At 45.0% G+C, this 23087-nt stretch overlaps 1 protein-coding gene across 10 annotated transcripts in view; it reads left to right on the top strand.

Annotated features, from left to right (window-relative positions):
* Positions 1–23087, top strand: part of LOC135401580 (CUGBP Elav-like family member 2) — a 254196-nt gene that overhangs the window by 205528 nt on the left and 25581 nt on the right. For all 10 annotated transcript variants that reach the window (XM_064634073.1, XM_064634072.1, XM_064634075.1 and 7 more), the window contains 5 exons: positions 13150–13290; positions 18805–18862; positions 20807–20881; positions 21976–22062; positions 22859–22918. In XM_064634073.1, coding sequence (XP_064490143.1) covers positions 13150–13290; positions 18805–18862; positions 20807–20881; positions 21976–22062; positions 22859–22918 — 421 coding nt within the window. The remainder of the gene's footprint in view (positions 1–13149; positions 13291–18804; positions 18863–20806; positions 20882–21975; positions 22063–22858; positions 22919–23087) is intronic.

Below are 23087 nucleotides of genomic sequence, written 5' to 3'. Positions count from 1 at the left end.
TAGCATGGTGACGACAAAACCTGACATCGGGACGAAATTAGACGAAGAAAAATGGCTTCCCGGAAAGACACGTCGTGTGCGGACGAAATCTCAACTCCCTCTTATTTTTATTTTTATTTTTCGTCATCCCTAACAAATTGCATCATCCGTCAAAAGGCGATGCCACACGCAGCTTTTCTTAACTGGACAATCTTTCACCGGCTGGAAGAAAGGAAACGACGAGTAAAAATCAGTCAAGAAATGGAAAACAATAGACTTGTTTCCTTTTTTCACGATTTGGTCGTCCTTCATGGTGATGATGATATCGACCTCGAGATCGATGGCTTCGTTTTTGTAATGCAGATGACGTTACGTGCGGAAGGAAAGACTTCCGTGTTAGCGTAAATGAATGGTGTTGAAGAAAGTTATTTTGCTTACCACTCATCGAATAAATACGACAGTGAAAAACAAATATAATATACCGAGATAGGCTTTGAAGCTACAGTTTAGGTAAACGTGCATAATCACATATGTGCTGGTACAGTCAAACTCCTTTACAACGAAGCTCAGGGGACAGCAAAAAAAAATTCGCAGTAAAGGTATTTTCGTTAAAAATGATGTCCATTATTGGACCTATAGGCTCCAGCGGGACCGCAAAAAAAAAAAATTTGCTGTAGTGGTATTTTCGTTAAAAAGGTGTTCGCTATAAAGGAGTTTGACTGTATACGGTTGTTGTACGTATACAGGATGGTTCATTTAAAAGCGACCCCTAATTATTAAAAAAAAAATTAGAAACCTTCTGCGTCATACTTGTGAAGGTTTTTGCCGCCAAAACGGGTGGTTTCCTTCAGTGTACCTCACTAATTTGTCTAATTAGCTTAATTGAACTAAAAAAAAATTCCCGAGGAAAGGTAAGTTTTTTTTGCGCGAATTAGAAAGCCCGTGGCCACAACACCCCATTTCAGTCACAATTACAGGATCTTTCACGATCTTTCCACACACACAAAAAAAAAAAAAATTGACCCATGTTTTCCTGCGCACCGATTCTACACGGCGAGCGTTGCAAGGCCCCCTATGCCGGACCGTTCTGCGTGGTGCATCGTGCCCGGAAGCACTTCACGATCTTGCCAGACAACGGTGAACAGGTTGTCAGTGTATAGACCGGCTAAAGCCTGCGTATATGGAAGACGACCCGGTCACTCCGTTTCCTGACTCCCTGCTATAGCCCATCACAGTTCCCCGCCTCACCCTCCGCGGCGAGGTGGCTGCCCCCTCCCCCCCTCCCCTTCCAGTCGCCCCTCCTTTTTCTTGGGGAAGGGGTGCAGCTGTAGCAGCGCAGACGAAGATTATCACCTTGCTCGTGCCACGCCCGTTCGCCGGTCATCTTTCCGTGCACAATAAACCTTTCGTACAGCGCACGAAAGTATCCGTGTATTCGCACGAGCGACATTTACCCAGAAGCGGAAGATGCGAAAAACGTCATTACTTTCTGCTGTCACGTGACCGTGAGCGCGAGCGCTTAGCGTCGTGTCTTCACGTACACTGCTAACCACGGAGAATATCCTGCTACACAGCCACAAGATATTCCGTAGCAGACGACAGGAAAAGACGCTCACGGCGTCGTCTGCTAAGTGTCGTCTGGTAAATGTCGTCTGCTAAATGTGCAATACGCCAGTCCCGTATTCCGCACCGTGTGAATGCTCAACACAACACGTATGAGTGTGCTGAGTGCTGCTTGAGAGTGTTGTCGCGTTCCTTGACATTCGCCTACAACATCTAGACTATAAGCTGCCGGAGGACTTGAGTCGAGAGACGTCTTTCCGGCGTGGTCGTGCCTGAGTGAACGCAGAGCTGGAGCGTGTGCAATAAGGCTCGAAGCAGAGGATAGTGGTGATGATGACGCGTTGCCAGTCGAGAGAAGTGGCGAAACGACTCTTCCATCCTGAGAACAGGTACAGGTGGTTCCCGTGCCTCAGCCACGGCTACCGTGTTGGAGGTTGCTCGAGGAACGCCAAGGCATAGCTTACTACTCTTTGCAAGAATGGTTTGTAACTCTTAAAAATGAACTTCACCGCATAGCACGCTCCTAGCCAACCATAATCTCGAATGATATCGTTATCTGCCCTGATTTGTTGAAAACGGTAGGCGTACGCCTTTTTTGTGACAATTATGAACAGCATAAGTGTCACCAAAAAGGCGTACGCCTCCCTTTTTCAACAAATCAGGGCAGATAACGATTTCACTCGAGATTATGGTTGGCTAGGAGCGTGCTATGCGGTGAAGTTCATTTTTAAGAGTGTAGGGCTTCCTCTGTCGTGAGAGGGAGGTTGTGAAGCACCGGTATGTGTTACGCTAACAACTGGCGTATGAGGGAACAGTGAACACCAAGCAAATGCCTTCGTCGAGCCACCCCATCGAGAGCCGGATAGATATCTCACAACGTTCTGCCCTCTCCGCTCTTGCCTTTAGACAATGCACCTCTGCCGCTCACGACAAACTCCGAACCAGCGTAACCCCCAGAAATCTATGATGCGGCACTCGGCTCTAGAAGTAGCTCTGCTCTCGTACATGTCTCACTATGATGGTTAGCAATAGTTCCTGCGAGCGCTCATTTTGAAACTGGAACTCTTAAAGAACAATCATCGGGCAACCATGACGCACGGCAGACCTAATTGCCACTGTTATGCATAGATAGGGACGTTCTTCAGCAGCTTTATTTTACGGAGCTGATTCCAGACTTTTCAGTAAAGAAGTCACGGAAGGTTCCGATTTACGCCAGCAGCGTAATGTAGTCTTGAATAGCTTGCAAGATAGTTGATGCGAGATCTTAGAAGATGTAAACTAAAAAGCTAAGGTGAAGTATAGTCTTTGTGGAAACTGGGTGGTAATAATCGAACAAAGGCCACTTTTTCATGTATATCGCACGAAATAGTCGCACCGAGGTCAGCCATATAATTTATCCTTATGAGGCACGATGACTGAAGGGACCCCACCACTGGAAATCCGGCACTGCCGCACCATTTTTTATTTTTTTTTCGTAATCAGACAGCCGTCACTTATATTCTTTTGGACGTACTGCGTGGAAAAAATCCTCCATCTCTTGCCGTCATCCATCTATATTCTATTCTGAGGCGAGGGAGGACGAGACATCCGGCAGTGATGTATGGGAAGTGACGCGATTTATATGGGCCAGTTGAGTCCGCCATCTTGTGCTGTGTCGACTTCTCCCCTAAGTTTACATGCAGACGATAGGTGGACTTATTCAGTTCGGTCGACTTCATCTAAACGCAGTTGTATTCGTAACCGATGCAAGACGACGCGCGATATGGACTTGGGGGGGAGGATAAAGAATAAGAGAACTTGCATTTCTGCTCAACAGTCCTTTTTTTAGGGCGACTTCGAGTGTCTCCAAGTGCTTCTCTCCATGACTTGTTGGCACAAAATCCAGCGATTGTTATTGTCCAAGATACTCTTTTGGAGATTTTTCTCTTCGGAGCTGCTCGGATCTCTCTGAGCAACCGTGGTTCGTGTTGTACATCATATATAGCGTCGTGCTTAGCACTGTCCTCAACTCGGTCGCAAGAAACGCCGATAAAGAAGTGGAAAATAATTTCATACGTTTCAAAGTTTGCCTCTCGTGACGTTCCCCCGTGTGTAGCATTGAAAACCCCCACGAAAAGGCGAGGCTTATTCTCTGGCTCTCTTTTCGCACTCATACGTGTTGTGTTGAGCATTCACACGGTGCAGAATACGGGACTGGCGTATTGCATATTTAGCAGACGACACTTAGCAGACGACGCCGTCAGCGTCTTTTCCTGTCGTCTGCTACGGAATATCTTGTGGCTGTGGCGCAGGATACTCTCCGTGGTTAGCAGTGTACGTGAAGACACGACGCTGAGCGCTCGCGCTCACGTGACTGCAGAAAGTAATGACGTTTTTCGCGTCTTCCGCTTCTGGGGAAATGTCGCTCGTGCGAATACACGGATACTTGAGACTCCGGCCCAACTTTCATTTTGTAACGCTTCAGTGTATCCCGGGACGCAGTAGGGAGGCCCCTCCCTGCTTGTCTCTCTACCCCTTAACGACCTCTACCTGCATGTTCCTTAACACATCAGCCGCTGACACCTTGCCCGTAGACGGCAGTTCTGAGCGGACGCTACCTCTTATGACCCGTTCTTGAGACTCATTGACCCTCTGCAGGACTTTACTATAGTGAACCCTCGTTAATATGACCACGGTCGTTTCCGGTCATAATGCGGAATTGTCATATTAACGGGGGGGGATTTGCAGAGGTTTCACTGCATTGTTCCCCAGGAGTATAGTCGTAAAGCGCATATGTCAGATTATCGGGGGTCATACTAACGAGGAGTAAGGTCGTAAAGTGCGTATGTCAGATTATGGGGGGGTCATATTAACGAGGAGTAAGGTCGTAAAGTGCGTATGTCAGATTATCGGGGGTCATATTAACGAGGAGTATGGTCGTAAAGTGCGTATGTCAGATTATCGGGGGTCATATTAACGAGGGCTCACTGTATTGCCTGTGGTTGCAATAGAGTCACTTCTCCATCGCCTTCGACTGAATGTTCCGCTTACACCCTCACTCTTATATAAAATGCACAAATCCCCAAACTGCACAACTTGCAGCGTGGAAGCCAAGGCTCAGCACTATTTTCTATCCTGCAACCGGTATCTCGCCGAACGACTCGTCCTCCAACGCCACTTACGGCAACTTGGTTACCGCAACTTCTCATTGGCTCGGCGCAGCCCTACACACAACCAAGGGGGCGGTCACGCCCGACTACACTCTTGCGCTTCCTTCATGCCTCTCGACCATCCTCGAAAATCTTTCTTCTTCTTAAAGGAGTTGCAAGTCTGTCTTACTAACCATTCCTTTCTTGCCATCTCCCACGAAAGGAGAGTTTGTTATAGCTCTCTTACTGCGTGGTACTTTAAAGATGTCCGTGGAGATGTGAGTGTGCACGAGAAGACCCTGAAACAACGTGAAAGTAATGTCGAGCATCTAGAGAAAACGGTCCCTGGAAAATCCCTGACGGTCATTTTCGTGTAGGTATATACGTCAAAGGCTCGGGCAAACTCTGGCCTCCCCCGAGGGAATATGCTATGAACGTAAAAGGTCACATCATCAACGCGTATAAAAATATACGTCATTTTCGCGCTCTATAAGGCCATTCACGTTCGTGTCGTTTACGTGCAGGCCGTTGGCGTCTACGAAAGAAGCGTGCAAGGTATCTGCGTAGCGCCGTTAACGGTCCTTTCTACTTTTTATACTGATTTTCGACTTCCATTCGTTGTAAAAAAACAGTCCGTAGCCCAGTGACGAAACAGCCTTTAAATTTGGGCGGCTCAATTCTTGCTTAAAATCGATTTATAAAAAAAAAAAGAAACAGTGCTGGGATGACAGAAGACACAGCACGCGCGGTGAACTTGTGACTGTCGTTATGGCGGGCTAGAAGGTCGTGTACTGTACATATACTGTACATATATATACATATATACTGTACATATATATACATATATACTGTACATATATATACATATATACTGTACATATATATACATATATATATATATATATATATACATATACACATATACTGTACATACTGTCGTATACAAGCGTCCATTTTACACAGCCTACGATTTAGTGTCTCCAGATCCCCCTTCGCTTTTCTACAAGACGGGGCTTCTCCACTCGTCTATGTGTCCCACTTAGAGATGCAAATTTTCCGTAAATTTTGAATCGCTCGAAAAAAAAAAACGTTTTTTTTATTTTCGGCTTTTTTTTTTCCGAAAAATTGGAAAAAATGGAAACAAACGCGGTTACTGCTGAGTCGAAGCATTGCCGGCCAAACCACAGCATACAGTGAGCTAGAAACTTTAGTAGTGTTCACCCTCTAGGCATAAATGCAGAGCAGAGAATCCCATGAGACTGCTGTCTACTCAGCCATAGGTAATTGGAACAACCCGTGCACTCCGACCAGAACTCCGACATTATGTGAACGCGATGGCGATCGCTTGGAGCAGCCAGACGGAGCTCTAAGTTGGTGGTTGTTGGCGGATTACACAGGCACCTAAGGCACTGTTGGTGGGTTGGAACGCACCAAAGGCACGAAAATTTACATTTTTGAATTTTGTCGCCTGGCAATTTTGGGCAATTTTTCCGGAGACGAGGAAAAAACCCGAAAGAAACAGTTTTTTTTCCCAAAATTTCCGTGTTTTTTCCGGAGCTTCGCATCTCTATAGACTCCTACTTGCGCAGTTGAAGTTGATATTCCGCATCCTCTCCTCGACCGCTGCAGAGCCATCCTCAGCTGTGGTGCACAGACATTTCTACTCGCAACTCTACTCGACCAAGTACGACACGTTGCAAAGCGGTCCGTGATCAAAGCTGTTTGGGAACTCTTAGAGCGGTTCAGAAACCATATGCAATCATGCACCAAATGTATGACTCCGTTTCATACGCAACCGTCCATGGATTCGGCACGCAAAGTCCCTCGTTTAACCTTCTTTTTCTTTTTTCTTTTTTTTTTCCTCTCTTCTACCGAAGGCGGTTCTCTTCAGTCTATTTACAACCGCCTACGTCGTCATGGAAGCGGAAAAGTGTGCCCTGCCTTTCTGAACGATGAAACGTCACTACAAAAACGGCCGAATCGGTGAAGAGTTGAGAGCGACGGAAGAATTTTGAGTATAACGTTTTGGTGTAAATGTTTTTGTGCACATGGATAGATAATTACAACGTTATTATTTCAAAAGTTTTCACAACTTGTTTCACAACCCCATCAAGCGACACACAGGTCTCATGCACATCCTGTGTCCAGTGCAACATCTCACCCTCGTGCACACGTTACTATAATCTGCTTTTCTTTTCTTTCTTTCTTTTTTCATCTCTCGCGTCTCATTTATTTTATATTTAATTTTTGAACAGCAAGTGGCCGCTCCGTCACGTAAAAGCTCATTGGTCCATCTCATCATTCTTTCATCGTTTGTTAGTCATCTTCTTTTTTTTTTTGTCATCGTTGTCTTTAATCAACCTCATCCTTTTTTCATCATTTGTTAGTTTATCCTTTATTTCCTAATTCCTTTTCTTTTTATTTATTTCTTATTCCTTCCTATTTCTTCCTTTCTTTCTTTCTTCTTTCTTTAATTCTGTTCTTTTTATTTATTTCTTATTTCTTAATTTTATTTATTTATTTATTTATTTATTTCTGGAATAGCAAGCCGACGTCTCGTTTTGCTGACCATTCCCCCGTTTTCTTTTCTTTTCCTTTTCGTCTAATAAATATACCCCCCCCCCCCCCTCTCCAAGCTCTTGCTGTCACTCTGTGTGGTCTGGCCACGTTTGTCTGTCTGTGGCCACCGCTGCTTCGCTGTGCCAACGCGGATCAGAAAAGAATGCAATTAAAAATTACAAGTTTTGGACTTCGATGCCGAAAATGACACTAGTATGAAAGTCTTTCCGTTTAGTCGTGTTTGTTGTTCATACCCAGCTCTTGGATGAAGCGACCCATCTCTTCTCTTCCTTTTTTTTTTTCTTTTTTCTCTCGTCCTCGGCGCAATTAAGCTTCCAAATTGATGAGCTCATGTCGGACGCAGACTTTTCGAGCGAAGCCTTTTGTCACGATCTTTCACCGGCGGTCTTCTGTTGAGCACAAAAGAGGCCTTCCTTGTCATGGCTGAGACCGATTTATTCTTTGGCCCCTGGTTTTTCTTTGTCTTATAGGCATTACACATCGGAGGAAAGACGGAAAGTTGCATTACTTCCTGTTTTGTGCGACATAAGTAAGTGTTAGAATCTGAAAATGAGGTTGTTCCATTTATTTCGTTCAACGAGGAGCTGCCGTTACGAGTAAGCGAGGCTCGGCGTTCATCATCTGAACACTCCAAGATGAACACGTAAAGTAGGGATACAAAAGCAGCGTCGTCGCAAAAATAGTATGACGTCACAGTTTGTGTTGTTCCTTATTATTGGACGCCAAGCACTATATAGCTATGGCAGTGAGTGTTAAAAAGAGGGCTGTGCGAATAACCAGGTGTGTGTATATTCCGAATGGAATATATTTCGTTCTTAAACTTACTCTGTTCTTTAACCAACACCGATTTATGATAAGTGGGGGTTTCGAATGAACAAGATTTAAAATGTGGCCCTATTGAACAGAACCATGATAGAAATTCATAGTAAAAAACGTAGGGCCCGGTGAGACATGCGGTGAAGAATTTTTTTTTTTCTGCCACTAACTTTTGCCACATATTGATAACATTTTTATTTGATTTCAATTGACGGAAAGTTAATTTCTTGAATTGAACTTTGAAATTTCCCGAGGCAACCTAACTTTTTCTTTGAGAAAATGGGTTTCCCGTGGTCATTTTACTCAGTATAGCGCATAATCCAACTCGTAATGCAATGGCGATTGCCGAAATAAATTCGCCGAAACTCCGTGGAAATGAGCCCTTGGCTCCGCCTCTTTTTTTTGACGGCTCTTAGTTTGAGCGCAAAGCTGCGAAGAAAGGAGGTTACATTGACGCGCCACACGAGGAGGGAAAGGGTTACAAGCCTTATACCCACGGAACAAACACGCGCGGTGAGTGCGGGAATCAGAGCTATCTTATCAGAAGTGAAAGATGGAAGTCACTCAAAAGGTTAGCCAGCTATATAGGACTCGAACCAGTGGCGTATCTAGGGTGTGGCAGGTGTGGACAGGTGCCATGGGCGCCAGGTGAACAGGGGCGCCATTATGTGGTCGGGTGTGAATGTGCCAAGTCGGGCACTCAACCTGGCACACTCATAAATGATCTAAAGCACCCGCCATTAGGGAGGTTGTCGTGTGAAACCTAGTGCGGACTACACGAAAACGCATCCCCAAGGACATCATGTTAACCATGTTGCCATGGGCGCAGGTAGCTCTAGATACGCCACTGACTCGAACCCACATCTTCTGGGTGTTCCAGCTTCAGAACATGAATTTCTCATGTTCATCAAAAATGAGGTCACCCGACGCCTTGCAACCCTTTCCCCCCTCGTGTGCCGTGTCAATGCAACCTCCTTTCTAAGCGCACCAGCTACGAGCTTTTTTCAAGCCCTCACCACCTACTTTAGCAGCAGCAGCAGGGCCCCTGCGTGAACTCTGAACGTTCATCATCATCATTCACCCTCTTCTCCTCCTCAAGCAATGGGACAGGGTGTCGCGGGAACATCCCACTACATCACCATTACTTATTTATTGTTGTTTAGTTTCGGCAGACAGCCCTGCCCTCGGTCCGCCATACTTTTTCAACTTGTGTAATGTGATCATACTAATACTAGTCCAATCACACAGTACGGCCGGTGCAAATTAAAAAAAGGCAACCCTGTCTACTCGTTAGAGACGTGCATCCTTTATGACGTCCCAGTTAGCCTGCTCTGGGGTGGCGGCTCGGTACACCAGGGGAGGGGATGCAGTTCCTTTTTCTCTGGGGTTTTGGGTGGTTCGAAATGTGTAGTAGAAAACATACGAGCAGCCCTCTGCAGCCTTCATTGGGATGCTCCACGGTTGACGAGGTTATCTCATGCAAAGTCTATAAGGGGAACGGACAAGCCATTTTCCCTTTCTCAATCATTCAGGCACGAGGCAGGGCTACATGTAACCACCCTTTTTTTTTTTTCCTGAATTATTTGAACTTTATCGTCGATTTATTGATTTGATTATTGAACGGACTATCCTTGCGTTTGCTGACCAAGAACGAGGGAGACTCCGCCTCCTATTGGCCGGCATCCAGGAAGCTCCGCCCCCCATTTTAAAGAGACTTAGAGTTGCGCAGGTATCCTCACTCACCAAAGCGACCCATTAATGTCCGGCTTTCGTCGTAGAATGACGTCACAGGGCAGCCAACATTCTTTTCATTGGTCGTTTTGTGCGTGCAGCAGTCCACGTTGTGCTTCGTTATCTAAGTGAGTCTTTTTCATACGTGTCAAGGGAGTAAAAATGAGTTGGTTATGCTGCATGCATGAAAATATGGTTATTTGTATCGATGTGAAGCTCAAGTTTTTGCGACGAATATGCTTCCGAGAAGGCCTCCTCTGACGTAAGAGTTCGACGGCCAAGTGTGTTCAAGCGCCATTTAATGAACCACGTGCGAATTAAAGTGACGTTCCAATATGCCTAACTTTCGTACATAATAATTTCAGTTCTTGCTCTGACAGGTGACTGTGACGAGAAGGCACGTTCCTTCTACGATTGATTTTTCCTCGCTATATACATATATACTTTTTTGCAACTCGAAAAGTGACGGAACCTCGTGGAGAAGCCCTCTCCTCTGTAAAGCTCTTCCCATGTATTTTGTCCAAAGCGTGGTAACGCTTTTTAACGCGGCTCTGTCGAACAAAAGGAAAAAAAAAAAAAGCTCAGACTGGCGTTTTCAGATTGAACGATCGAAACGGATTGCACCTTTCTCGGGGGGTAAGACTGTCTCGGAAGTGACTCTCGTAAAAATCTCCCAGGATTTTATTTGGTTGCCTTCTTTCTCAACGTCTCATTTTGCGCAAAATTAGAAGCACATAAAAGACCAACCACCGCGGACATCTTGAAAGAGTGCAGTCATTTATTTTTCTCCCTTTACCGGGAATCGAACAAGTATTTTATCGACGTATAGGGAACCGTCCATATAGAGATTCTTTCTTGCCATCCGTCTTTCTCACCTTCGTTTCTTCCGCATTCATCCGCAGGAGCTGTTAGTGGTTCTTCTCGCGCAGTCAATCAGAAAGAACTTTCACCGCGGTCATGTTGAACCTGGGCTGCTCTGCTTTAGAATATTTTTCGTGTAAAAAAAAAATCACTGTACTCACTGGCAAACGTGTACGAAATGCAGACCTGGTGCGGTGCCGGTGGTGTGACAGTACATGATTTGCGCAACGGCAAACCCGACCGTAAGTAATAATATTTAACGTCCTATATAGTTGCCTTCCAACCATATGGACCTCGGGCAGAAACATTGGTCTTGGAAGCAGCAGTAGCGGTGGCATCACGTTATGCCGGTGGTCAGCTTCCCTCACCGGCTGCAGTGGCAACGCCGCGTTGGGCTTTTCGGGCACATCTGCCCATATACCACCCCTTTACGTTCATTACCTTTGGCGAACGCAACGATGGCGGCGCATCCACTATATCTATACCGTGTGTTCACACGAAGCGACATCATCACGGAATATTCTAGTGGAAGCAAAAGCGAAAACACTGCTCACATAGACCAAATTCCGACCGGTGTTATATTGAGCATTCACACGGTGCGGCATATCGGGAGTGGCGTACTGCGCGTTTAGCAGACGACACTTAGCAGACGACACTTAGCAGACGACACTTGGCAGACGACACCGCCACCGTGTTTTCCTGTCGTCTGCTAGGGAATATGTTGTGGCTGTGTAGCAAGATATTCCCCACGGTTAGAGCGCTCACGATCACGTGACAGCAGAAAGTTATGCTGCTTTTCGCATCTTCCGCTTCTGAGGGAATGTCGCTCGTGTGAATACACGCATGCTCACACGAACGCAACGCCGTGTTACACCGCGGCATCCATGGTGTCCGACGACATTCACGTAGAGACACACGCGGGCCACTATATGTTTCGGACATTCTGAAAGGAGGCCCAATCTGAGCCCTCCCGCGCACACGACGACCTTTATTGGCCTTTTTCCTTACCGCGGCAAAAACGACCATTTTTGAATGGTTCGACAAATATATAGAGTTTTGGAGGCTGTCAGTATCACATTAGAATATGTTGCTATATAGAGGAAACCGTAGCTAATTGAGCGCCCTATCGAATGATATATAGGTTTTAGAAAATAAGCTATCCATGTAATTTCCAAAATTACTTTCGGAACACAAAAATATCGGTGCAAACAACAGAAAACTCGTCAAGATACGCAGGTATCCCCAAAAAAAAAAAAAAACGGAAAATCCAAAATATACAAAATGTGGCAAATTGAGCTAGATAAATTTAGCTATAGGCCAGTTTCATAAACCCTACCCTACCACGAGGAAATCTGCAGTGTCCACCAAACTGCTTCATTTGTTGTGCTGCCTTGGGATTAAAGAGAGTGTCCGCAACGTGTCATTGACGACCTTATACTAGGGAATTTTAGCACATCAGAAGCGCGATACGAGGAATTAAAGATGAGCCACTTGGAAAGGAATCCATTTACCAAGCACACAAATGGCTTCCTTCATTGGACCTTCCTAAATGTCTTGTCTTTACTCGGCAAAATTGCAGAGCGGGATTAAAAAGAAAATGAGCTGTCTAAGGAAGCGCTTTTTCTTCTGCTAAGTGACTCTTTTGATACTCAGTGTTGCCAACATGCATGGGGAGTCCGCCTAAATTGAGTGGTAATGCACTTGAGCTCTACCGGCAGCAGATGACCCTTCTGTTTCCATGACATGAATGCGATGCTTCTGTTGTAGTCATGTGTGGCTTCATCTTCTTCTTCGTCTAACTGGTGTCTGGAGCTATATGGTCTCCCCGGTGGGCACCTGCAGCTCCATTTCTGTTAAGCTTCAGCGTAGTGTGAAGACGTGTCTTGAACGTGCGACGCTCTGCCATATGAGCGTCACTGTTATCGGACACAAGTGCTCCTTGAAGCGTTTTCTTGCTAGCAGCGCGCAAGATACAGTGATATTCCTTTAGACTGTTCCTTCTACAACGTACATGTCTGTGTATCTCTTCTGCGCTGCTAGTATGATCCAAACGGTTTTGACTTACATCCTTTGAGTATTATCCTCAGGATTTTCGGTCACCCGGTGATTACGCAAAAGAAAATGACCGGCTGTTCATGTGGATATTGGGTGTGGTGTGCGCGTTCGCGTAGGTGTTCTCTACCTTGGCCACGTGACCTCATTGAACCAGTATTAGCGTTATTCTGAATGAAACTTTTGCCGCATGGACCTTCCTTCCCAACCTGCGCTTTCTGTTTGTAGCAAAAAAAGAAAAGAAAAAATGTGTTGCGTTGGCGGGCAGATTTCGGAGTTCAGCTCAGGAAATTAAACGTATTTCAATTAAAATTTGATAAGATCACTGGACAAAGGTTCTGTACAGATAAATGTCGTTGATCGCATATTTTTGAACACGGTTTCGGCAACATCCTGTATAGATGTAAACGCATATAGAATATGATGATGTATGTTTCAGGGCTGCAATAACCCGATGGTGGTGAAATTTGCGGACACGCAAAAGGAGAAGGAGCAGAAGCGACAACAGCAAGTGATGTCTAACCTGTGGTCCATGGCCAGCTTCGTGAACCTCGGGGCCGTCGCCCCACAATATCTCGCTGTGAGTATATCATTTATGTCCTCCGTCTGGGGCACGTTTGTGGAAGATTAGAACGGGCCCTTGCTGAGAACTGGAAAAGAAAATGCGTGGCTTTGTAGACTCGGTCGGATGGAACCAGCTCCGGTGGCGCAGCGGTAACGCGTGCGCTTGGAGACTGGGAGGTCCGCGGTTCGTATCCGCGGGCCGGCTGCGCCGTCTGGGGTTTTTCCTGGGTTTCCCTCAGATGTGTAATAGACGTCTGCCGGCACAGTTCCCCTGAAGTCGGCCCATGGACGCAGCTATCCTCCCCCCGAGCGGATTCCGCTCGGTCTTCCACTTCACCCTTTCCTCTCCTCCTCTCCACCACCTTTCCCTTCCCGAGAAACATGCCGCCTAATCAGGCAGGCAGACCTCTCGGTTCCTCCCAACAACACTCCTCCTCCTCCTCCTCGGTCGGATGGAAGGAAGAAAGAAGAGGTGGCACCGTTTCGGTTTCAAGTTTTAGAGCGTGTAAACACTTTATTGACCCCCCCTCCTAGAGCGGCGTTTTTTAGAGGAGAGGCACAATTCCTCAACAAAGACGTTCCTCCTCGTCGTTTATGTCGTGGAACGATTCTAGGAATTCTTTCTCGCAAGCACGCACCGTGTTTTCGGTTGACGGCCAAACTTGAGGAAAATTCCTTCACGCTCTCAATATGTATTGGTATTTCTAGTGCAATATGGTTGAAATAGAGCTGTACTCAAGAAAAAAAAAGATTTTTGTGTAGTAGCAAATAATAGTGTATGATAAAAAAATAAAAGCTGGTTTTACATAGCTATCATCCGCCAACGCTATTTCGCCATCGCATCTCATGCGAAGGCGAAAAAAGGAAATTCGCTTCGGTGGCGTAACTTTCATGAGAGAAAACATTATTTTGTAACGACCATAAGCTCAGTTTTCGGAAGGAAAAAATTGAAGAAGGATGGATGGACCTAATTGGGACGCCATTTGTTTTCTCAGTCTAGACGAGAGGTTTTTCGTAACGAGAAATAAATGATGAGGAAGAAAGCAATCGTTTCTAAATCCGGCAAGCTAGGAGAATAAAGCCGTGTCTGGCAAAAATATTCTTAATCCAAAATTAAACTTCCTTAAAATGGAGGCGCACGGAGGCTGTGATCGGCTTAGCGTGGCCGAAAAGCCGGAAGTTGTTTACTGCCGCAAGAACCGGTATTTTCATCTGGGATCTCTTCGGCAAGGATGGCGCTATTTTCGGAGAGCTTATAGGACAGTGCATGTATCGTGCTTTTGACTTATTGTGTTTGCTTACACCGAATTTAAACAACATGTTTCATTGCCGAAGCACATTTAAGCTGCGTGTGCACGCTAAAGGGCAACCTCCATGGAGCGAATTTTTGCAACGAAGTTCGCGCGGCGGACTGCCACGCGCGTTCCGCCGCCAGTTGTTCGCCGGCACCAGCTCCATGGAGCGAAAAACCAGCGGACGGCGTCGGGAAGTCATGCTGTGATGTCACTGTTACCAGGGTGAAAGCTTAGTGAAATCAATTGCTCGAAAAAGTGCATTTAACGTCACAAATTTTGCAACTAAATCCAACAACTGTCTGCAAAGATGCGCCCAGTAACGTACCGAAAAGCATATTCACTACTGCGAAAGGAAAAAATGTTTCTTGGCAGAGAATGCCTCACGTTCTAACGATGCAGTTGGCGAAACAGCGAGCAGACGACAGCATCCAGTTGCAAGAAGAGGACGATGACGATGATTCACGAGAGCAGACGACCACGTGCAGGCGATCTGGCGTAGATTCGTAGCGGAAGAGCACTTTGATTGGTTTATCTGCAGTTGACGCTTCCGGAATCGCGGACGCTGGGCGAAAATATCTGGCATGAGCGGATCGGCGGCGGACGCTCACATTTTTGACGCCTCGCGCAGGGCGTCCGACGCTGAGCGACGTTCGCAGCTTTTTCGCTGTGCATTCGCTCCATGGAGGTTGCCCTTAATGTGGGACTGTGGACAGTCGCATGCACATGTACGGAAACACGTCTCTTGTGTGTCTAACTAAGCTGTCTCTCTCTCTCTGGCTTAAGAAAACAAAAACTGACAATCTGCTTGGCGACACAAAAATACTGCGCTTAATCCCGCTAATTGTTATGTCGTAATGTTGTTATGTCTAACTAAAAGCTCTAAATATCGACAGCAAATTAGGATTCAGTTAGTCTACACAGGTAATACTTAATCCTGGCTAGTACCTGTAAAATCCGTCGTATACCTCATGGAGTTTTCTCCTCTTAATTTATATTAAGTGCTTGCCGAATAGCGTAGCATCATCTATTAGTTTTTTTGTTTGTTTTTTTCCGACGATTGGCCTTCGCAAAGTTTCTAACAACGTTGATATCTCACAATCTGACCTTGATAATATTGACATGATTGGTGCAGTGAATGGCTAAACACTAACGAAGGGAAAGTAATAATGTTCCTCTTAACAATCTCCTGAACATCCGTCATCTTGATCTACATTTAATTGCATTATTCCTATCGATTACTAATCTAGACTACTTGGGCCAATTTTTTGTATTTATTTATTTTTTTCCTAGCGCCGCCGTTAAACGATGTAGAAAACATTAAACATTAAGTGGCACGAAATATGCGCTAACCGCATCGAATCTGCACGCTAACTATACCGTCGTGTTTTTTCTTTACCGTCACTGGAGCACCGCACTGTGTCTGTTTCGTAAAATGTAATTGTTCTTCTTCTTTATTGGCCCTTCCAAATGACGCGTTATGCGTCGTGCATGGCCTTGGGTAAACAATAAATGAATTTTTCACCCAAAAAGTAGCAGACCTCATTTCGCGCATAGTAAGCTTGTAAAGCGCCTCGTGAAAAGGAAAACAAACTAGAGGAATTGGCGCCTTGCTGACGAGTTCTCATACGAGATCTTAGCTGATGCGAGAACCACGTAAGGGGTTCTAGTTTTTGGAACAAAACAGTTTACACGATGTGGAAGAAAATGAGCTGCAGCTACACGAATAGCCCAGCGACCAATCTGTTCTCACGCGGCTGTCAGAGCCGCCGTATTACGTCGGCGCAGTTTGCGAAATATACAGAAACACCCATGTATTTTAGGCGCACCCAGTGACCATCATATATGTCCTTCAAACATCATTGTCACGCTATGTCATCGGACGTCGTCTTTCCACGGAAATTGATGAGCAAATTAGGATGGAAGGAACACACAATGCGAAAGAGGACAACAGGGTGAGGTTGTCTCCGGCAAGGCTTGAATGCCCTGGAATTTGCCCCCTTTTCAAAGTCTGGAAAACCCTGGCAATTTATTCCCTGATATAGCGCGTTTTTCTTGTTCTCACGGAGTGCAAACTCCGCGGTCAGAACTATAGGAATTGGCACTCATTGCAATAGGAATCAGCACCAATTAATCAATCTTCCTTTCTGTCCTATGATCTTAACATTGAGGAGTGACATTTTTTTTTTTTTTTTGAACGGATCATATTTATTCTCTCACGTGATACCTGTGAAACATTGAAGCCGTTTTCACGAAACTCACGGCTGAGATTTCCCTCGCGTGCACCACGTGACCTCTGCAGCTTATCTGAGGAGAACCTAAGAGCTTTTCCCGCTCGCACACGATGAAGGTTATTCGGCGTCTAGGTTGCCAGAGAGGGGTGTTTCGGAATCGTCGGACGATGAAATGTTTTCGCTTGGAGCGGTATAACGTGGCCGTACCCTGCAAACGAGATGAACCCAAGTTACCACTTATCGCCCTCTTTTTACTTATTTATGTGTTCTTTCGGTTTTGTTTACAACTGTCACTGCATTCTTGTCTCCCACTTTGATCTGTGGTGGTGCATAGCTGCGTTAGCGTCATTTCCTCGTACGCCGTTCCATTCGTGTGCGTTGTTACTTCGGAAAATTTCTTCGAAATGCGTTTTCGTGACTGATTAGATAAGCCCATCCTCCGAACCTTTTAGCTCACTATCTTCGATACCCATGCGTTTTTCCGCTGCTACCGTCTACGGATGTGCAGTGATATATACGCAGTGATTTTTCTGCGCCGTTTTACGAGAAATCTGCGTCACCAGCCTGTAAAGCGTGCTTTGCCTGCGGAGCAAGTGAGCGCCGCAGTGAAGCTGCTCGCCTGTTTTCGTCTGAAAAACTGAAAAACCCGATTCAAGCCGGTGTTTACCGCCCTCCTGATCTGAATCCTTTTAAGCCATTTTCCATCCAAAATGACATGGTCACCTATTACGAGATTTCACCCCCACGGATTAGAAAGCTCATGTTTGTCCCGTCTAGCTTATAACAACTGTTGCTTCGTGGCGGTAAGACGGAAGTAATAAAATTTTTTCTCACTACTTTCATACTGCAAAAAATTGTGCCGCCTCTCGTGAGATTAGCGAAAAAAGTGTTTTGATTGGAATGTACGCATTACGATCTGACGCGTTCACCATTAGCGTCGCGTTAAAACCGACCAATGAATCGTTTGCATTGCGACACGTGCTGCTCCCTAGCGACAAGAACGCCGAGTATGCGGTCGTTAATATCAATATCTGATGTCGCCGTTTGTTTTTCGGCGTTGCCGTTTGATGTTTCACAGATTACCCAGCGTTGCCGTTCGTAGAGGAGAGATTTTTTGGTCCCAATTTGGTCTTTGTTTGCTGGCAGTGAGTCGATTGCTTTTCGTTGTGCGCATTCTTTTTTTTTTTCGACGGTAATTGAGAGCTATTTGGAGTTATCGCGCGCGAATTCGCCCACGGAGAATCGTCTGGTTGTCACAATTTTTCGCATGTTTAAACCCGTTTTTGTGAATACCAACTTTAAGTGTTATTCAAGCATTGTTCTCATCATCCTGTCTTCTACAACCTGCCGCTTATGTGTTTTTCTAGATATCTTAGGTATTTCTGTACTGGTTGCCATGCTTGCTTGTGGGAATTTCAGAGGAGCGAAAATCCCGACATTTGTTTTTTCCTGACACTGTGAATTGGTACAGTTCCTGAAACGCAGAACTGAATGTGTCCCTCATGTGCTATCTGTGGGGAAAAAAATTATTATTTTTTCTCTATTTCAAATAGCACATTCGTTAGTGGTTTACCTGTGGTCTCACATTCATCTGGTTTATCAAATGTCCCACTGCACATCTTTTTGTCTGGACTGCTACATTAAACGAACCACGCGATAAGGTTGCAAAAATGCCAAATTCCGTACGGAACATATCTATCGTATTCGTAGATCATGCGCAGAAGAACAAGTCTTCTTGTGAAGGGTACCTTGGATGCAGCTAGATGAGATCTAGTGAGGGACACTTGATGACTAGATGCAAGGAAAAATGTGTTGAAGGTAAAGTGACGATCACGAACAAATAAATAGCCGTAAAGCGAAGTTGTTCGAAATCTTGGAGATACGCGCAGTATATTTCGAGACTCATCTGCAAGTGTCTATGCACACATATTGTTTAACGAAATATTGGCCAGATTTGATTGGAATGACGATAAATTCTTACATCGAATGTTTCTGTCTTTGCAGCAAGCCACACAGACGGGGGCTTTCCCGAGCTTCGCCAATCTTCCTCAGTTGAACAGTGGTTTGTAAACACATTTCCTGACATTTTTTTTTTTTTTAAAGTTGAATCTTATTTTGAGAATGTATGTACTGTAATTTTATGCGTATAAGCCGCACCGCAGATGAGCCGCAGGCACCGTTCTTAGGAACGTCTTGAAAGTTTTCTGGCAGATAAGCCGCACTCGGTAGATAAGCCGCGGGCAATACGACATGACTGATTTGTGTGACGAAGGAGACCATAGAGAAGGCCATCAACCCTGTGGTCCATATTCCGGGGTCGGCATGATGTACAACAAAGGAGTCTACTCGATGTTGGACGTGGCCCCTCTTATTGTTCGTGCATTGGCAAGGAGGTGCTGTTCCAGAGACACTGTCAGCCCTTTCCGTAAAACCAGAGTATGGGGAAAATACCAGGGAAAAATAGTCACCAGATAAGCCGCACCGGTGGATAAGCCACGGAGCGTCCGTGGGGAAAAAAGATTGCGCATGAGCTGCGGCTAATACGCGTGAAATTACGGTATAAGTTGTACGATGATAAAGACATATATAAAAAAACTCGAATTGGTGAGTCGATTCAACTAATTTGTGGTTGACATGAAACTTTTTTTGTGTATTCATGTGTCATTTGATTTTTTTGTGCATGTGCTGTAGATTTTGTCGGGTAGCCTATTCCACAGACAAGATGTTTACGTAGGGCCTGGCACAAAGCCGTCTACTCTGTACAGGGCGTTTCGCAAAAAATTAGCCAAAGTTTTAAAACAATGGTTCAGCGCACACCCAAAAAACGAACTGCATAGTGTTACCAGTGGTGTGAGGATACTAAATCTGTTTCTTGTTTTGTAATGAATAAATTGAGCGAAATTAATTAGTGCGTTTTTAATTATAAGGATTAAAGCCCAAATGTCAATGAGAAAGTTGTAGCGGGCGATAAAACTCCACTAAACCCGTTGATTGCAACTTTGTCCCTCTAATGGGTTTGCAAAAGACTGACGTGGGACCTGTTTTAGACGTGCGAGGAGCATTTAGAGGTTGCGTTTCAAAGGATCTGTTAGTGGTTGTTAGTTGCAGTCAGCATGTTTCGTGTCATTGTATCGCCCGCTACAACTTTATCATTGGCATTTTGGCTCTAATCTTTAGAATTAAAACACTGCCTAATTAATTTCACTTAATTAATTAATTATGAAACAAAAAATCGTTTGAGTATCCTAACACATACTGGTGACACTATGCAGTCCGTCTTTTTGGTGCGCGATGAACCATGCTCTTTAAACTTTGGACTTTGAAACACCCCGTAATATGGACGGCTTATAAAGGAGGGCCTGACTTTTTAGGGTTAAACCCGTATCCGCCCGATATTTACCCCCCGAACGAAATCTGTAAAATTTGGGTTTAACCCGACTCTACCCGAAAACATCCGGGTCGCGTGGCACACTCATAAACATGCATTAAAATAAAGTTTGATAACATTGCTAACCATTAGTTCCATGTTAAGACAAATTTTTATTAAACAAAAAAAAATCACCCGAATACACCCGAATTCCTGACGACAGAATATGCCGTAACGGGATTTAACCCGAATACACCCGAATTTTCGAATGAAAAATATCACCCGATATTTACCCCCCGAATCTGGCAAAAATAAAACCCGAAAAAGTCAGGCCCTACTTATAAGGAGGGCCTGCTCAGTGCCACTCGTTACGTATAATACAGAAAGCATGTTGGTTGCTGAGTTCCACGAGTGTCTCATACAGCCACCTACCCACAGTCAGTTCAGTTGAGAAATGCATATTTAGAGTCTCATTGAGGACTTCATGCAGTAAGTGTGCACCATAAGATGCGCTACTATCCTCATAGAGATGACAGCTTTTTTTTTTTAAATCTCCCGGTAGAATGACTGTGTTGGATGTGTGGCCTTACTTTGTTATCTTATGGGCTCTTGATTAAAATGGCGATTCGTCGCTCGTAGGCCTAGGTTCTTTGAATGTCCAGCAGCAACTAGCAGCCCTGGCAGCTCAGGCTTCCGCCAACAACACCAACACAGGTACGTCCTCGTCAGTAGCCTTTGGACTTTTAAAGGAGCATGGAAGTAATCCAGAGCAAATGTGTTGGGAGCACCAGAAATTAGGGTTAGTAGGCCCTGAAACACACATTCGCACAAAAACTACGAGTGCAGCGCCCGCCCCATGTCTCGATTGGTCACTCTCGCTAGCAGATGATTCTTGGCAGCCAATGAAGAGTGCTCCCTCGCAAAGCAATTTTCTCAGCAAATTCATACTTCCCAAAGGAAATATTTTGCGGGGCAGTTCTTGAAGGTAGTATGCTCAATTGACGCAGTAACGAAATATATGTTCCAAATACCTTCCATGCTCCTTTAACCCCTTTTGGACTTTTGGCCAGTCAGTGTCCATTGTAAGCAACACCAATTGTGTGTTTTTCGAATACAATAGCTATGCACCTTCACAAATTAAAACAAGGGCAAAGTGATATTGACATAGCCCTAGTGATATTGACATAGCCACAGTGAGTCCTTGGACGTAACATTGAAGATAGACCATAAGCCAGGAGACATGATGAAAGTAAGGGACACTGGCTTAACGTAACAACAAGGGTCTCTGGGATCATCCCAAGGACCCGCATGATTCAGTCAGGTGTTGTGTACAGACTGCAGTGTGAACAATGCGATACATGCTATGTGGGTGAAACCGGATGTAAGAAGGCTACTCATTTGAAGGAACACCATCAACAGATTGCAAAGTCCCCCGCCGATAATCATCGTATTAGTAGAACATGACAGGACATTCCTTCAATTTTCACGATTCAACTACCTTGGCAAGTGAACACAGATGGGGAGTAAGGAAGTTGATTGAATCATTCTTGCCGAAGATAACGCATGTAACAGCCACAAGGGGGCTACAAAGGAATTTTCAAGCTTTAAAGTCGAGCCCTGGATGGTTTCTTGCCTGATGACGATGTCCTTATATAGGCATCGAAACGTCATAGTAAGGTTGTTACGTTAAGCCAGTGTCCCTTAATTTCAGATGTAACATCATTTTCATACAAACATGTCTGACTAATTACTAATAAATGTGAGCATTCAATTAAATTATGCAGTTATGGGACGCTTTTCAAATGCAGGGTTAAACTCTTTGAGTCTGCAAGGACTAGCCGGACAGGGAGTGACAGGGGCGTTACCCCTTACAAATTCAGCCACAAACTCCACAGGTAAGTTTCATGTGTGGTATTGGTACATATTTGCACGTACTTATCGAAGGTCAACGGGTAACTTGTGTGCCACGCGATATAAGTGTAATGTGACAAATACCGTATTTGACCGCATATAATGCCGAGTGACCTTTTTGCTGTCCGAGAAGTGCTACTGCAGACCCACGAATAATGTTATGCACATTTGTTGCATTCCCCCGATGCAAACACTTTCCAGATGAAAGATGAAAGTCCAGATGACTTTCCGGATGATATATTGAGCAAAAACGTGATGCGTGAGCACTGCGCTGATTACATGTTGCTCGACGTTGCCATCATTTGTCTTATGAGGATCATCTACAGGTTTTCCCGCCGATTTTAATCCAAGCGCCATCGAAATTAATCCATGTGCCATGCCAACTTTATGGGGCATGGATTAATTTAGCTGGCACTTGGATTAAAATCACCGGGAAAACCTGTAGTACCTTAGGAGGGTCGATCTCTCCATCGATGAATATAGACTTGGCAACACGAAAAGCTGCAAATACACACCGAAGAACAGCAATATTCCGTTGCTGACGCCAACGAGGAATGTTCCACTCGTTGATGCTGAACCCGTGAGCAGGATGTGGATATGTTATTGGAAGCCTCAGCTTCCAACATAGATTGCCTTTTGATTTTTGCCGCACGTCTCAACGGCATTTTTGAGTCCTTGAGTAGTGCAAGCAATCTTTTAGCAGCAAATGCCAGTTTAGTCAGTTGACACCCTGTAGCAGAATCTCCGTCCAATCCATTATGTGAATTTTCTACATTGCAGACTTAAACTGTGCAAACCTACAAAGTCTCGCAGCGCTAGCCAACTTGGCCAATAGCCCGGGTAAGTGATTGGTGATTGCCCGATTGGTCTGTTGTGCCTGCATCGTCTGCATGTCGCATGCCAATATTAACGTACCTGTTCACTGCACGCTGGCTTATTTAATCATTGTCTTATTGCACGTCATCTGCACTTGTTTAATGTCTGTTATGGGACTGTCACATCGTGAGCA

Source organism: Ornithodoros turicata, chromosome 7 (assembly GCF_037126465.1).
Source record: "Ornithodoros turicata isolate Travis chromosome 7, ASM3712646v1, whole genome shotgun sequence".
In the NCBI taxonomy this organism is placed as follows: Eukaryota; Metazoa; Arthropoda; class Arachnida; order Ixodida; family Argasidae; genus Ornithodoros; species Ornithodoros turicata.
Note: the sequence above shows the minus strand (reverse complement) of the source record. Positions and strands in the feature narration are given on the sequence as shown.